The 17,877-nt window shown below is 41.7% G+C and overlaps 1 protein-coding gene across 1 annotated transcript; it reads left to right on the top strand.

The window, feature by feature from the left end:
* Positions 307-13,450, top strand: HSPD1 (heat shock protein family D (Hsp60) member 1). Its single transcript, NM_001254716.1, is given in 12 exon segments — positions 307-376; positions 1,272-1,447; positions 2,518-2,770; positions 5,140-5,222; positions 5,969-6,064; positions 6,595-6,688; positions 7,668-7,836; positions 10,948-11,047; positions 11,721-11,966; positions 12,346-12,520; positions 12,811-12,989; positions 13,094-13,450. Coding segments are annotated over 11 exon segments (1,722 nt in total). The 5' UTR covers positions 307-376; positions 1,272-1,273; the 3' UTR covers positions 13,247-13,450.

Here is a 17,877-nt window from a genome sequence, read left to right as displayed (position 1 = left end):
AAATACTAGCCCTTTGCCCCCCTCCCGGAAATGACGCGCTGTGACCCTTGACCCACACAGAGCGCGGCCCTCCCCGGAAAGTTCTGGAACGGCGCGCAGCCCGGGAACTAGCCTAACTCGGCCAGGGAGGGCTGAGTCCGCCGGCCTGGACTAGCGCGGGCGGGGAGGGGCGGGACTGGTGCCAGGCGCGTGCAGATTGCAGGGCCCGAGCGGACGGGAAGAGGGCGGGAGCCGCCCGCACGCGCTCTGCGGAGGGGCGGGGGGAACGGCGGAGGGAGGAGACACGGGCTCTTTGCTGTGTGCGCCTTGCACTCTGTCCCTCACTCGCCGCCGACGGTCCGTCTCGCTGCCCGCACGCCGTGCCGCTGCCCCGCAGGTACGCGGCGTCCCGCGCCGCCTCAACTCATGCGCCTCGGACCCCGGAGCCGTCCTTCGACTGCTGCCCCGAGAGGGCTGGCGGCAAGAGCCAGAGCTTCCCCACACGGCGCTGCAGGCCCAGGCCCGCTGCGCCAGGCCTCGTGGGTCCTTGCGGGGGCCCATCACGTGCGGTGTGGATAGCTCGCCCGGGCAGGACGCAGCAGGGAGGGCTTGTCCCGGAGTTAGTGTGTAATCTGTGGAGTGTTATGCACATGGTTCCTCCGGTGCAATCCGCTTCTGGCCGGGTGTGGGGGTTCCCTGGAGGGTGGTCGCAGCCCATGGCAACGGCCTGTGACCCTGCGGCCAGCTGGGGTGCCGCGCCTCCAACTTTGACCTTGCTGGGGCGTCCTGATGGAAAGACACGTGGGGCCACGCGGAGTGGGCCGGGCCGCCGCCCCCAGTTTCGCGGCTTTGCCTGCTGCAATGATACAGTAGCCCCGAGTGGATACATGAAGAACCATTTTAATAAGGATATTTGCACTGTCAGTATTTTTTACTTCCCTGGTCATTCGTTTTTCGGGAGACGATCGGCGCGGTTTTGCTCTCAAGGCCACTTTAGCGGTGAAAGATTAACTCGTTTTTCAGCGTCAAGAGTTGGTGGCCATGGGGAAGATGGATGTGCTTTTTGCTAGTGCTGTAGGTCAAGGCTTGGGGCGGCCTCTTAAAGCTTGCGCCAGTAGCGGGTGTTCTGAGGCTGTGGTGTGTTCCCAAGCCCTGGTGTCTAGGCTGGTAGAGGTGAGGTCAGCTCAGCTCACTTCTGGCATTTATTCTGTTTCACGAGGGTCATGTTTGTGTTGTAACACACCACGGGTAGTGCTAATATTGTACTGACGATCTACTTGTTTCTCCCCCAGAAATGCTTCGATTACCCGCAGTCCTTCGTCAGATTAGGCCGGTGTCCAGGGCACTGGCTCCTCATCTCACTCGGGCTTATGCCAAAGATGTAAAATTTGGTGCAGATGCTCGAGCCTTAATGCTTCAAGGTGTAGATCTTTTAGCGGATGCTGTAGCCGTTACTATGGGGCCAAAGGTACCAGTATTCTTATTTTGTTAACTTACAGTATTGTTAAGGAATCCTGTTTTGCTGATGGCAAGAGCCACGCCAAGATACTCAACAGTGCTTTGGTATCCAAAACTACTGCTGCCACATTTGCCAAACTATTTTGTACAAGGTGTGATGTAATCGGATGGTAACTTGTAGCTCAAGATGGATTGTTAAACTCAAGGTGGAATGAATCTCACTTTCTTGCTTGAGTTAAATTTTGGATCCTTTCTCAGTAGTTAGTACCAAGTATACAGGGAAAAATGTTAGTCCACAATGCCTTAAGTATGTGCTTGTAGCTACTAGTTTTACTTGATGTTTTTATGCTATCCCTTCTGTTCCAAAGCACATTTAAAATTTTAAGTCTAGTTTAACAAGTGATTGATGAGTGAGGGGGTAATGAGTAATTTCAAAAAAGATTTTTTTTTTTCTTTTTTTGGTCTTTTTAGGGCCAAACCCTCGACATGTGGAATTTCCCAGGCTAGGGGGTCAAATTGGAGCTGCATCTGCAACCTACACCACACCTTTGGGCAACGCCAGATCCTTAACCCACTGAGTGAGGCAAGGGATCGAACCTGGGTTCTCATGGATACTGGTTGGGTTCGTTAGCACTGAGCCACCAAGGGAACCCCTGAAAAAGCCTTTTTGAGGATCCTTCAAGGTAGAGTGATGCTTCAAAAGTAAGTTTTCACATTACTGTTGTAGGTAGTAGGCACTGGACTAAACTTGAGTTTAAATTATGTGAAGATTTTTCTATAATTTCATTATCTGCCAATTGGTATTGGTTTATCTTGTTTTCTTTTTATAAAATGATATCTTTTTTTTCTTTCAATTTTATCTCCTGTAACATCTAATCCAAGGTTTTGCACTTCAAAACAGAGGTCATTTTATCTGTAAACTAAGAACGATGATAAACTTGCTCTTAAGGTTCATGATGTAGATCTGATAAATGTCAGGTGTTGCATTGAGGCTTTCAAGTAATTGTCTATTATAAGAACTGCTTTTATGTACTTAAGAGTGTGAATCTGTCACATTTTTTTTTTTCTCTACAATTACAGGGAAGGACGGTGATAATTGAACAGAGTTGGGGCAGTCCCAAAGTGACAAAAGATGGTGTGACTGTTGCAAAGTCCATTGACTTAAAAGATAAATATAAAAATATTGGCGCTAAACTTGTGCAAGATGTTGCCAATAACACAAACGAAGAGGCTGGGGATGGCACCACTACTGCTACTGTATTGGCACGCTCTATTGCCAAGGAAGGCTTCGAGAAGATTAGCAAAGGTGCTAATCCAGTGGAAATCAGGAGAGGTAGGGAATGTCTGTTATTACCACAGTGTTTTGAACTGTCCGTTGAATTAGAAAGTTTATTCTTATTTTTCCTCTCACCTGAAAATTCATTTAAAAACCTTAAAAAAATCACCGAGTAGTGATCAAATTCCTTTGTGGTGGGCTAGGTATCAAAGAGGGAAATGTGACTAAGATGTTCCCTTTTGTCCAGACATCCATTCCTGTGTCATTGTCCCCTATCTTCTTTCTCCCCCAAACCAACAGTTTATTGGAAGTTATGCCATGTACTGTATACCTTGGAAATAGTAACTTTAATGGGGTTTAGAGCAGAGAGAAAATACACAGTTTGATGTTTTACTGCAGTTGTGTGGAAGTTAGGATTAAGTGAGAGATCAAGTCACCTAAGATGTCAGAATGGAGTTTTCCTTGTTTTTTGTGCCTGTGGCATGTGGAAGTTCTTGGGCTGGAGTCACACCTCTCCACAGCAGTTACAGTCCCTGATTGGATCCTCAACCCACTGAGCCACCAGGGAACTCCTAGAGTTTTTGTTTGGCTTTTTTTCAAAAGGCCACACTGGCAGCATATGAAAGTTCCCAGGTTAGGGGTCGGATTGGAGCTGCAGCTGCTGGCCACAGCCACAGCAGTGCCGCATCCTCATCCCACTGAGTGAGGCCAGGGATCAGACCCATATCCTCATGGGTACTAGTCCGGTCCTTACCACTGAGTCACAACAAGAACTCCTTTGTTTGGTGTTTTAGCTGTTTTTCTTATTTAACAGCACATACTATGTTATTGGTTTGTATTTTGTTTATTATTGCTTGTTTTGGGGAGCAAGGCCACAATTTAAAGATTTGTTCCTTCTCAGAATTGCTATATGTTTATGGGGTGTGTTGTACAAATTAGGAGGCAAACTAGGAGAATAAAAAGGATGCTTTTATTCTATTAGAACTTCTTATGTGGCAGAGCGGGTTAAGGATCTGGCATTGCCACAGCTTGTGGGTTTAACCCCTGGCCCAGAAACTTCCACTTGACGAGGTTGCAGCCCCAAAGGAGGGCAGATGCTGTTGATAATTTTACAAGAACTGGCATCTTAGGTGTCTGATACTTCATAATCTCATGTATTTCAGGGTTTAAGATCTGAATGAATGTGTTGCATTAAAAGCAGGTTGAGGAGGAATTCCCGTCATGGCGCAGTGGTTAACGAATCCGACTAGGAACCATGAGGTTGCGGGTTCCATCCCTGGCCTTGCTCAGCGGGTTAAGGATCTGACGATGCCGTGAGCTGTGGTGTAGGTTGCAGATGTGGCTTGGATCCCACGTTGCTGTGGCTGTGGTGTAGGCTGACGGCTACAGCTCTGATTAGCCTGGGAACCTCCATGTGCCGCAGGAGCGGCCCAAGAAATGGCAAAAAAGACCAAAAAAAAAAAAAAAAAAAAGGCAGGTTGAGGAGCTCCTGCTGTGGTGCAGCAGGATCTTCAGCCTCTTGGGAGTGCTGGGACATGGGTGCAGTCCCTGGCCTGGCACGGTAGGTTAAGGATCCAGTGTAGCCACAGCTGCAGCCTAAGTTCAAGGCTGCAGATCAGATCTGGGACCTGATGCCTGACCCGGAAGCTCCATATGCTGCAGGGCAGCCAAAAAAAGCAGTCTGACTGGGAGTTCCCATTATGGCTGAGCAGGACCTGACATCTCCTTAAGGATACAGGTTTCATCCCTCAGTGGGTTAAGAATCCTGAGGATTCAGTGTTACGCTGTGGCGTAGGCCCTAGATACAGCTCCAGTTCTACCCCTAGCCTGGAAACTTCCGTATGTCTCAGGCGAAGCCCTAAAAAGGGGGTGGGGGTGGGTAGGCTAGCACTACTCTAAACTGAACAAATGGGGCTCTCAAATCCATATTGTGGTGTTGAATGGTTTGTATTTTGTTTTGGCTTTGCCTACAGCATATTTAAGTTTCCAGGCCAGAGATTAAACCTGTGCTCTTACAGTGCTGCAGTGACAATGCGAAATCCTTAACCTGCTATGCTATAGGAGAACTCCCAAAAGATGTTTTGTCGTAATTATATATTGAATGAGAAAGTTTCAGACAATTGAGGGGAAATGTTTTGGATGACCCTGTTAGAAATAGGTAACGTGGTTAGATTGATGCTGAGATTCTTAAAGTGTACACCCTGGTTGGTTGTTTTTAATGCAATTTTCAAAATAATTTTGGGCCTTGTGGGACTTTATTAAAGCTTTTGTTTAAATGCATGCCATCCAGTGTCATGTGATTAGGAAAAGTACTGGTATAGAAGCAGTGGATAAGTGTTAAGGAATTGAAGCATTTAAAATGAATCCAGTTTTACTTGACAAGGAGCCAGGAGAGAAAAAGTAGTGTCGTATTTTTCTTGAACCAGGTGTGATGTTAGCTGTTGATGCTGTAATTGCTGAACTTAAGAAGCAGTCTAAACCTGTGACAACCCCTGAAGAGATTGCCCAGGTACAGATTTTTTATAATATTTTGTGATAAAGCTAAATTTAGTAAAATGATTTTATTCCGTCGTTATACACTAATGTCAGAGTAATAGTATTACCCAAATATCAGTATTGGAAGCATTTTTGTTACTGCTGAAGCATATGAAAGTTAATGCGGTAACCGTAATTTCAGTCTTAATGGGTTGTCACTTTTCTGCAATATGACTCTGAATAAAAACTCACTTGTGGAGTTTTCCCTCAGGGCTTATCAGGTTAGGGATCTGGTATTGTCACAGTTGTAGCTCTGGTTGCAGCTGTGACACGGCTTTGATCCCTGGCCTAGGAACTTCTACATGCAATGGTTGAGGCCAGAAAACCTCATTTGTATGTATGCAAAGTTGCATAATTTTTGTCGTCTTCTAATATTGCCACGCTTGTCAAAGGGAGAAAAATAATGGGGTCAGCCTTTTTTTATTGTTTGTTTTCTGTTTTTGTTTAAAAGAAGAGCATGTTATATTTTTTGCTATGTATATTTTGAAAACAGGGTCGCCAAATGATGAGTTAAAGAAAATGGAAACAGGACCAATATTTCATAAGAATTACTTACTATGCCATAAAATTCCCCTTCTCTTATTTCACCACCACCATCACCTTCCCTCTAGCTTCCCACAAAGGATTTATCAATTTGGAGGTTACTTAGAAGAGAGAGAGGAGTTGATTTAGCACACTAGCCTTACCTTTTAATTTGAAAGAGTAATTTAATTATTTCAGGTTGCTACAATTTCTGCAAATGGAGACAAAGAAATTGGCAACATCATTTCTGATGCAATGAAGAAGGTTGGAAGAAAGGGCGTTATAACAGTAAAGGCAAGTGTTTTTTGTTTGTTTTTAATTTTTTATTATAGTTGATGTACATTGTTCTGTCAATTACTGCAGTAGGCAAATGTGTTTCTTTTTTTAAGGTTTTTTTCTTTATAGTTAATTTACAGTGGGCAAGTGTTTTTAATGATGGATTGGAATGAGGTGTCTGATAAAGAAATCTGCGTTTTACAAATACAATAATTTGATCTATATGTGTTTCCAAAAGTATATTCTGTTTCATTCCTTTATGTGTAAGATCAACACCTGTAAATAAGTTTTGTGTGAATTTTTAACTTTTGCCTTTGGGAGTAAATGAATCCTGACTTAAATGATACTGCTTTCTAGCTATAAAAATTAGTTCAAATACACATTCTTGAGAGTTTTGCAGAAAAGGAGTTGGATGCCATGGGGGTATTGTGTACTCCTACCTGGATACCATATGAGAAGCGAGGTCTATTTATTAATTGGTCTGTAATTGCAGTCTTTGTGTTTCTTCAATGAAATTCATGTAAGAAATTTCTTTTAACGTTTCATAGGACGGAAAAACACTGAATGATGAATTAGAAATTATAGAAGGCATGAAGTTTGATAGAGGTTATATTTCTCCATACTTTATTAATACATCAAAAGGTAAGAGCAAATAGGTAACTGATTTTTCTTTCATAGTTTGCTATGTCCAACCTGGAGACCTTAGTGATTGTCATATTCCAAAAATAAACTCATGGAGGAGTTCTGGTCATGGCACAGCAGAGACAAATCCTACTAGGAACTGTGAGGTTTCAGGTTTGATCCCTGGCGTCACTCAGTGGGTTATGGATCCAGCATTGCCGTGAGCTGTGGTGTAGGTCACAGATGCGGCTCGGATCTGGTGTGGCTGTGGCTGTGGTGTAGGCCAGCAGCTGTAGCTCCAATGAGACCCCTACCCCGGGAACCTCCATATGCCACAGGTGCAGCTCTAAGAAAAAGACAACAGACAAAAAATAAATAAATAAACTCGTGGCGCTCCCATTGTGGCTCAGTGGGTTAAGGATCCAGTGTTGCCGTGAGCTGTGGTGTAGGTTGCACACGCAGCTTGGATCCTGTGTTGCTGTGGCTGTGGTGTACGCCGGCTGCTACAGCTCCGATTTGACCCCTAGCTTGGGAATCTCCATGTGCTGCGGGAGCATAAAAGGCAAAAAGACAAAAAACAAAAACAAATTCATATGTTCCAAAAGTTCATATATGAAAAATGAAAGAGGAAAATCACAGACTTATCCATCACTTTTAAAGTGTATTGGGGGGAGTTCCCTTTGGTGCAGCAGAAGTGAATCCGACTAGAATCCATGAGGATGTGGGTTCAACCCCTGACCTCGCTCAGTGAGTCAGGGATCTGGCATTGCCCTGAGCTGTGGTGTAGGTTGCACATGTGGCTCGGATCCTACAGTTGCTATGGTTGTGGCTGTAGCCAGTAGCTGCAGCTTCAGTTCGACCCCTAGCCTGGGAACTTAATATGCTGTGGGTGTGGCCCTACAAAGCTAAATAAATAAAGTGTATTGGGACTTTGGTTTAGAGCTTTTTTCATTTAAATAAATCATAGTCATTTTCAAGATAAATTTCTTTGTTTTTGCAGGTCAGAAATGTGAATTCCAAGATGCCTATGTTTTATTGAGTGAAAAGAAAATTTCTAGTGTCCAGTCCATTGTTCCTGCTCTTGAAATTGCCAATGCTCACCGTAAGCCCTTGGTCATAATTGCTGAAGATGTTGATGGAGAAGCTTTAAGTACACTTGTTTTGAATAGGTAATCGGCAGTGGTATTTGGTGTACATTTCTGTATGAAAGATAATTATTTTTATTGATGTTTGAGATATCCATTGATGTACCTCCACATTGAGCCACTTAGGTTTATATAATATTGATGTGGTTCATAAACCATTGCTCCAGTTATGATTCTCTTTTTTGAATGGGATCCCAGAGTCTAATTAGGGCCATAATGGCGGCATGTGGAGGTTCCCAGGTTAGGGGTCCAGTAGAAGCTCTATTTGCCAGCCTATACCAATTTTTTATTTAAAAATTTTTATTAAATTTTTTTTTTTTTTTTTTAGGGCCTCAACTGAGGCATATGGAAGGTCCAGGGTAGAGGTAGGTAGTTATAGCTGCTGGCCTGCACCACAGCAACAGCAGTACCAGATCCTGTAACCCATTGAATGAGGCCAGGGATCAAATTCGCATCCTTGTGGATACAAGTTGGGTTCTTTTTAATGATTTTTATTTTTTCCATCATAGCTGGTTTAGAGTGTTCTGTCAATTTTCTACTGTATAGCAAGGTGACCCAGTCACACCATACATACACACTCTTTTCTTCACATTGTCATGCTCCATCATAAGTACAAGTTGGGTTATTGGACCTGAACTCCTAATTTTGAAATCTGTAGTGTGATGTATTACTTTCTACTTTGTGACAGGTGATGTTAACGCTGAATGTTAGAGCATTATTAAAATTCATATTCTTGATCTCAGAGCTAAGGTGTATCAGAAGTGAAATTCTCTTGTTTTATTATAATAAGAATATACAAATAAAATAGCAGGTACATATTAGAAAATTGTATGCTTTGACCTGATGTGAGTTTACCTATTCTGGAATGTTTATAGTCTGGATTTGCTTTTGGGGTTGCAAAATCCTAGAGATTGTGGGATTTGAAGGCAAAATGTAAAGGAAAAAAAAATTGGTCTAAAAAGTTTTCATTGATCTTAGTGTAATACAAGGAACTATATTTAATATCTTGTGATAAAATATAATGGCAAAGAATATTTAAAAAGTTATATGTATAGAAAAGAATTGAATCATTTTGCTATATAGCGGAAATTAACTGATTTTTATTGAGCCCATTAACAATAAAATAGACCAATTCTGTTTTAAAGTTTGTGTGGGAGTTCCTGTTGTGACTCAGCAGGTGACTAGTATCCATGAAGGTGGAGGTTAGATCCTTGGCCTCCCTCAGTGGGTTAAGCATTCAGCAGTGCTGCAAGCTTCAGCACAGGTCGCAGAGGTGGCTTGGATCTGGCATTTTGTGGCTGTGGTGTAAGCCAGCAGCTGCAGCTCTAATCACCAACTCCAAACCCAGGAACTTCCATATGCCACAGGTGCTGCCCTTAAAAAAAAAGTTAGTATATCCCTTCCATTCTCATAGTCTGGTATCAAATGAGCATTTTTTAAACTCTATATTAAGTATTCATTACCTGATAAAAATTTAGGTAAGGAGTTCTCTTTGTGGCTCAGCAGAATCAAACCCAGCTAGTATCCATGAGGATGCAGGTTCGATCCCTGGCTTAGTGGGTGAAGGATCCAGTGTTGCCATGAGCTGCAGTGTAGGTCAAAGATATGGTTTGGATACCGCGTTGCTCTGGTGGTGGCGTGGGCCAGCAGCTGTAGCTCCAGTTTGACCCCTAGCCTAGGAACTTCCATATGCCCAGGTGTGGCCCTAAAAAAAGCAAAAAAAAAGAAAATAGGCATGCTTATTGCTATTTTCAGCAGTATTTACATTTATAAAAATGAAACATTGTTTGCTTAAATTGTATGTCACTGTTTTATAAGTGGAGCATAAAACCTTTAAAAATTCTAAGTAACTGTTGTGTTCCTGAAACTTACAGCTCAAAAAAAAAAAGGAAAAACTGCTCAAACTTGAATAACAACTCAGTTTCTAATACTAAATGGAACTTACGGGATAAGGGTAAATTCTGATAGCTGACCCCCAAATTTATTCATTTTTCTATTTATTTTGTTTTATTAGGGCCGCACCCGAGGCATATGGAGGTTCCCAGGCTAGTGGTCAAATCAAAACTATGGCTGCTGGCCTACGCCACAGCCAAAGCAATGCCAGATCGAAGCTGCGTCTGTAGCTCATACCACAGCTTATTGCAACGCTGAATCCTTAAGCCACTGAGCGAGGCCAGGAATCGAACCTGCATCCTTATGGCTACTAATCAGATTCATTTCTCTTGAGCCATGATGGGAACTCCAAATGACCCCTCAATTTATTATGTAGTAATTCTGATTTTGTCTATAAAGTAGTTACCCATTGTTCTGATTTTTTGTGTTTTATTTTTGGTGTTCTGGTTTTTTTTTTTATATTTATGTTATATATATTTTATTTTATATTTATGTACTATTATTATATTGTTTTTTAAGGCCGGATGTGTGGCAGATGGAAGTTCTCAGGCTAGGAGTCAAATCAAAGCTGAAGCTGCCGGCCACAACTCACTGAGCAAGGCCAGGGAGAACCTGCATCCTCATGAATACAGTGGGTTCTTTACCGCTGAGCCCACAATGGAACTCCTGTCACTAATTGACATGTTTTCAACTGGAATGTGAGATCAGTTTATTAGGAAGGTAAGCAGATACTGCCAAATATGACTAATTGGAAAAATGCCTTTTCCTGGAGTTCCCATTGTGGCACAGCAGAAATGAATATGACTAGGAACCATGAGGTTGCAGGTTTGATCCCTGGCATTGCTCGGTGGGTTAAGGATCTGGTGTTGCTGTGAGCTGTGGTGTAGGTCGCAGATGCAGCTCGGATATGGTGTTGGTGTGGCTGTGGCATAGATTGGCAGCAATAGCTCTGGTTGGACCCCTAGCCTGAGAACCTCCATATAGTGTGGGTGCGGCCTAAAAGGACAAAAAGACCAAAAAAAATGCCTTTTCCTGTCTCAATTTGACCAGAAGTTGAGTTGCTAGGAAACCACAAAAAAAGTTTCCTAAGTAACCTTAGTGGTCAGAACTTAGAGAAATAGATGTGCCTTTTTATAAAATTTTAATTTTAATTTTTAAATTAGAAAATTTAAAGCTTATTAAAATTTAAGTTTTAATAAAACTTAATTTAAACTTTAAATATTTTTAATAACTTCTTAACAGGTTGAAAGTTGGTCTTCAGGTTGTAGCAGTCAAAGCTCCAGGTTTTGGTGACAATAGAAAGAACCAACTTAAAGACATGGCCATTGCTACTGGTGGTGCAGTAAGTAAAATGTGATTTGGGCTCACTGAATGCTATTTATACATCTAGGTCTGAAATTTATAGGTAGATTCACATTTTCACAAGTAGGTACTACCATCTAAACTATTTACTCTATCTGTGTTTCTTTTGGATGTTTGGGAGGCGGAGTTTGGTTAAATAGTACTAAGATCTCTCTCTAACTTATGAGTCTGGCCCAAGGATGGGCTTATTGACTAACTTGCTTTCAAGAATGCAGTAGAAAAGACTAGGAGTTAAAAAGTTTTAGGCCTATGGTCTAGTCTTGGTTCAATCAAAAGTATGACCTTAGGTGAGTTTTCTGAGTTCACACTTTTCTCAATTAAAGCTAATAATTAGAGGATTAAGTGAGAAGTTGGAAATGTAATGAAAGACTATGTTCAAATTTTGTCTGGACTAGCTATGGTCTTGAAATACCACATTTCAAAGAAAAAAAGTATTAAATGTTTCTCTCATCAGAATACCTACATGATGTATCATTAACAAACTTGGGCGTTGCTCTGGCTGTGGCATAGGCCAGCAGCTGTAGCTGTGATTCAACCCCTAGCCTGGGAACTCCCATATGCTGTGGGTATAGCCCTCAAAAGACAAACAAACAAACTTGGTATAATGAAAAAATTAATCTGTAATAATTCATTGTTTTAAAATGATTTTATAGGTATTTGGAGAAGAAGGACTGACCCTAAATCTTGAAGATGTTCAGCCTCATGACTTAGGGAAAGTTGGAGAGGTCATTGTGACCAAAGATGATGCCATGCTCTTGAAAGGAAAAGGTGACAAGGCTCAAATTGAAAAGCGTATTCAAGAAATCATTGAGCAGTTAGATGTCACAACTAGTGAATATGAAAAGGAAAAACTGAATGAACGTCTGGCAAAACTCTCAGATGGTGTAGCTGTGCTGAAGGTAAGATTCATTGTAAATAAGCCTCTTGGTTTCTGAACCCAAGAATGATTCTGTGATATTCCCTAGTGGTGCCATGTAACCAAAATAATTTAGGGAATCAACTTCCTTGTGGAGATAGTTGATTATATAGACTTTACTGAAACATTGCCTTTATAAAACAGAATTGAATTTGTAGTTGGGGGTGTTGTGTAGGAAAAGATGTTTTGTGAATGATCAGTCTGGAGTCTGACTTTGTTGTGTACTGTTTTCTATTAGCTGTTTAGTCATGAAGTTATTTCTAACAAATGGGCAACTTTATGAAAATTGCTTTTTAATGACTTGGCAGTCAGCATCTAGAATGGGAGAAGCCATATAACTGGAATTCTTTTTTAATCTTTAGGTTGGTGGGACTAGTGATGTTGAAGTGAATGAAAAGAAAGACAGAGTTACAGATGCCCTGAATGCGACAAGAGCTGCTGTTGAAGAAGGCATCGTTCTGGGAGGGGGCTGTGCCTTGCTTCGGTGCATTCCAGCCTTGGAGTCAATAACTCCAGCTAATGAAGATCAAAAAATTGGTAAAAAGTTACCTTAGAATGAGTTTATTTGCAGCCCAATTTTAGTCTTTCTTCTATCAGAATTAATTTTTGCTGCTTATTAAATGGAACAAGAAGTCAAAAAGCAGTTTCCAGAATAACAAAAGTAGAATAGTATTTGATGTTTGAGAGATCTCTCAGGGGGAATGATTTGACCTGGTATTTTTTTTTTTCCAATTGGAATTTTCCTATATCAGTACTCTGATAAGAATTATGCTGTAATATTTAAAAAGGAAAAATGAAATAAATTTGCTAAAATTCATCTTTTTTAGGCTTAGAAATTATTAAAAAAGCACTCAAAATTCCTGCAATGACCATTGCTAAGAATGCAGGTGTTGAAGGATCATTGATAGTTGAGAAAATTTTGCAGAGTTCTCCAGAAGTTGGTTATGATGCTATGCTTGGAGATTTTGTGAACATGGTGGAAAAAGGCATCATTGATCCAACTAAGGTAAAGAGTTGATCAAAGTCTGAAAATACTTTCAACAACTCTTCATTAAGTCTTGTTCATTTTTTATTAAAGAAAAATAATACTTTATCAAACTTTTTCCCTAGGTTGTAAGAACTGCATTACTGGATGCTGCTGGAGTGGCCTCTCTTTTAACTACAGCAGAAGTTGTAGTCACAGAAATTCCTAAAGAAGAGAAGGATCCTGGAATGGGTGGAATGGGAGGAATGGGAGGTGGTATGGGAGGTGGCATGTTCTAATCCTAGATAGTGTTTTAACATTACTGATGAACTGTGAGAGGAAGCCCAAGGCGGCGTTCCTCACCAATAACTTCAAGAGAGGTGCAGTTGAAGGAGATGACTGAAGAAAAGGCTGGCTGACATTTATGAAAATCACTATAACCATCAGTTACTGATTTCAGTTGACGACATAGAATGGTTTACTGCTGTCATTGTCCATGCCTACAGATAATTTATTTTGTATTTTTGAATAAAGACATTTGTACATTCCTGATAAATGAGTACAAGAGCCATGTACCAATGTACTGCTTTCAGCTTAAATCACTGAGGCATTTTTACTACTATTCTGTTAAAATCAGGATTTTAGTGCTTGCCATCACCAGATGAGAAGTTAAGCAGCCTTTCTGTGGAGAGTAAGAATAATTGTGTACAGAGTAGAGAAATATCCAATTATGTGACCTTTGTGTAATAAAAATTGTTTTAAAGTTAATTGTGTTAGCCATTCTATGATCTAGACAATGAGAAATGAACCCCAGTTGAAGAGGCAGGGGTGGGGTTTGGCACAAGTGTGTAGAACATTATTCTACCTGTGGAATTCTTGTTTTTCTTTGCTGTGGACAAGGTCACATTACTACATTGGTAATGAGTTTTTTTCGAGACCCACCTGCAGCATACGTTAGTTCTGGGCTAGGAGTCGAATTAGAGCTGTAATTGCCAGCCTATTCCATGGCCATGGTAATGCCAGATCCTTAACCCACTGAGCAAGGCCAGGCATCGAACCTGCATCCTCATGTATACTAGTCTCGTTATTAATCTGCTGAGCCACAATGGGAACTCCAATGGGGGAGTTTTAAAAGGTGACAGTTTTGAATATTACATGTGTTGTTTAGGTTTGGTCTTAAGGTATCTGGTTTCTTGTAAGGGCTACAGTTGTAATTCAGAGCCTTTCACATTAACAGGTATTGCAGTGGGTTTCCTGCTAGATAACCCACAGGTGAGGAGGGCAGGGTTTGTGATGTGAGTGTATTTCAGAATAAGGGAGATGTATGCCATTCAAACTGGATGGATAGTGGGGAAAGTGTCCATAACTTGATACACACACCCCAGTTATCGCCTTTATTTCTTTAGATCTTGAGCATAAAAAAAACAAATATTGGGAGTCCCTGCCGTTGCAAAAGTGGGTTAAGAATCCAGCTACAGTGGCTCAGGTTGCTGTGGAATCAAGGGTTTGGGTTAAAACACTTGACCTCTCAGTGTACTTGGTCTTTATTAGATAATGCAGCATATAAGTATGACAAAGTAGCTGCATGTGCATGTTAGGGACAGATACTAATTTGCAAGATAGAACATTGCTTTCTAGATTTACTGCACTATAAAATTGAAGGACAAGTTCTGGTGCAACAGCTAGTGTTTTCCTAAACCTGTGACAAGAATGTAGTCTTGGAGCTATACAATCTGCATCTGCTTATTAGGAAGGAACTCCAGTCTCTTGCTCAGTTTATTCCTGGGGTTGCTACTAAGAGGTCTGTTGTAAACTAGGCATTGAGGCAAGAGTTCTTGCTTTCCTTATCATGAATGGTTTGGACAGAAATATAATGAAAAAGTGTATTCCAGATCAAAAGCCAACATCACTTAAGTTACTGCTGTGGCACAATGGGATTGGTGGTTTTGGGGGTGCTGGGATGCAGATTCAATCCCCAGCCTGACACAGTGGGTTATGGATCTGGCATTGTTGCAGCTGTGACTTAGGTCATTGCAACTGCAGCTCAGCGGATCTGGTTCCTGGCCCCGGAACTCCATGTACCACAGGGCAGCCAAAAAAAAAAAAAATAAGAGCCTGTCACTTGTCATTTGAAATCCAGCACCTAGAAATAATTTTGCTTATTTTGTTGCTGTTTTTTTGGTTTCCTCTCTTTTTCTTTTCTTTGCTTTTTAGGGCTGCACCTGCGGCATGTGGAGGTTCCCAGGCTAGGGGTCAAATTGGAGCTACAGCTGCTGGCCTATACCACAACCACAGCAACTCAGGATCCAAGCCGCATCTGCGACCTACACCAGAACTCACGGCAACAACAGATCCTTTAGCCCAATGAGGGAGGCCAGGGATCGAACCCACAACTTCATGGTTCCTAGTTGGATTCGTTTCTACTGTACTGCTCCATGACGGGAACTCCTCTTTGTTAACTTGATCCAGTTAGAAACAATAACAGAGGGGTTCAAGTGGCAAAAAGAGAAACTGCAGGGATAAAGGCTATCAACATGTGGCATTCTATTTTTTTTTTTTTTTTTTTTTTTTGGCTTTTTAGGGACGGCACCTTTAGCATATGGAGGTTGCTAGTGGGATTCGTTTCCACTGCATCACGAGGGGAACACCACTCCATTTTAATTCTTTTTTTTTTTTGTTTTTTTGTTTTTTTGTCTTTGTTTGTTGTTGTTGTTGCTATTTCTTGGGCCACTCCCGCGGCATATGGAGGTTCCCAGGCTAGGGGTTGAATCGGAGCTGTAGCCACTGGCCTACGCCAGAGCCACAGCAACGCGGGATCCGAGCCGCGTCTGCAACCTACACCACAGCTCACGGCAACGCCGGATCGTTAACCCACTGAGCAAGGGCGGGGACCGAACCTGCAACCTCATGGTTCCTAGTCGGATTCGTTAACCACTGCGCCACGACGGGAACTCCCATTTTAATTCTAATACACTGTTTAGAACCTTGCCTTAAACATTAATGGACAAGAGTCATTAGTCAAAGAATCCTTCAGTGTGAATAAAATAGCAAAAACTAAAAGGGACCTAAGGAAAGCTTAAAATCATAATCAATTTAGTGTCATGAAGATGAGATCTTGTTTCCATAAAGAAGAAAGCTATAAAAAAAAGAGCAATTAGAAAAGAATTCTTGGAGTTCCTGCTTTGGCACAGTGGAAACGAATCCGATTAGGAATGATGAGGTTTCAGGTTTGATCCCTGGCCTCACTCAGTGGGTTAAAGATCTGGCGTTGCTGTGAGCTGTGTGTGTAGGTCGCAGACACAGCTTGGATCCTGAGTTGCTGTGGTTGTGACTGGCAGCTACAGCTCTGATTTGACCCCTAGCCTCGGAACCTCCATATGCCGCAGGTGTGGCCCTAAAAAGACAAAAGACAAAAAAAAAAAAAAAAATTCTTGGAAATTAAAACTATGGGAAATGTTAACTGAAAGGACTGGAAGATAGACTTGAAATCTAAAAGGCAGGACTGGTGTTCCCTGGGTGGCTCAGTGGATTAAACATCCAGCATAGTCACTGCAGTGGCTCTGATTACTGCTGCATCGTGGTTTGCTCCCTTGGCCTGGGAACATCTATATACTGTGGGTGTGGCTGGAAAATAAAGGAGGAAAAAAGATAAAGATTTAATATAAGAAAAAATGTGTAATTACTTAGGAATTCTTGAATGAAAGAACCAGAGAATGTGGATAGGAGGAAATTATCAAACAATTCAAAAACATTCCCAGGATTTAGGAAGTGAGCCTGTGCCTAAAAGGGTTCACGTGATGCCCAGCCCAATTAAGACAGGCAACAAGGCAGACAGATCAACTAAACAAAGAACTGGGAATAAGAATGGCATTAGATTTAGTAAGAGAAGCACCAGGTGCCAGAATACAATGAAGCCAGGTCTTCAAATTTGGGAGGGGGTGGGGGAGGAATGTACTTTTAATATAGAGTTCTATACTCCATCAAATGTGTGTATAAAACAATGACATCTTGGAGTTCCCCTTGTGGCGCAGCAGAAACAACTAGTATCCATGAGGACGCGAGTTCAATCCCTGGTCTCAATGGGTCAGTGATCTGGTGTTGCTGTGAGCTGTGGTGTAGTTTGCAAACACGGCTTGGATCCCAGCAGCTGCAGCTCTGATTCAACCCCTAAACTGGAAACTTTTATGTGCCGTGGGTGCAGCCCTAAAGAAAATAAATAAATAAAACTATGACATCTTTAGATACTCAAGGATTCTAAAAATTTAGCTCCCATTTGCCCCTTGTCAGGAAGCCACTAGAGGATTTCTTCAGCATTTTGAGACTAGAGATAAAAAGGAAAAAAAAAAAAAAAAAAAAAAGGAAGCCAAAAGATTTAGGAAATAATAACCTCGGGAGAGAAGTGAAGAGAAATTCTGGAATGATTGCCGGGGAGCCCTAGGATTACAGTTGCACAACAGGCTGGAAATCAGTTCAGACTGGAGCAGGATGAAGGAGTGGCTGCAAGTAACTGAATATCTAAGTGATTTACACACTACAGGTCAGTTATTGCACATAACCATTAGTGGTCCATTCAGTTCTTAAAGTTAGGGTTCCAAATTGCTTTTGGAATCACGCAAATTTCACGTCCCCACGCAATCAGGCAAAAACCAAGGGAGGGAGGAAGTTTCTCTTCTAAGTTTCTTTCCACAGAGATAAAAATCTTATCTAGCAAGTCCTATCTCGTCAGTCTTCCACTGAGATTCCACTAACCAGATGCCACTTTGACTTAAGTTTTATAAAGGTGGTGTTTCCCCTTTCGTGATACATAAAGCAGAGATGCCAAATTTTAAGTACACAGGTCATAGTCTTAGAACAAACACAGGCGCATAGATATTGGAGCTACAATGCCTAGGTCATCCCTATCACTCATCAAGACTTGTGTTCTGACTAT

The sequence above is a fragment of the Sus scrofa genome, chromosome 15 (assembly GCF_000003025.6).
Source record: "Sus scrofa isolate TJ Tabasco breed Duroc chromosome 15, Sscrofa11.1, whole genome shotgun sequence".
Classification (NCBI taxonomy): Eukaryota; Metazoa; Chordata; class Mammalia; order Artiodactyla; family Suidae; genus Sus; species Sus scrofa.
The sequence above is the reverse complement of the archived record's forward strand: the minus strand, read 5'-3'. Positions and strand labels throughout refer to the sequence as shown.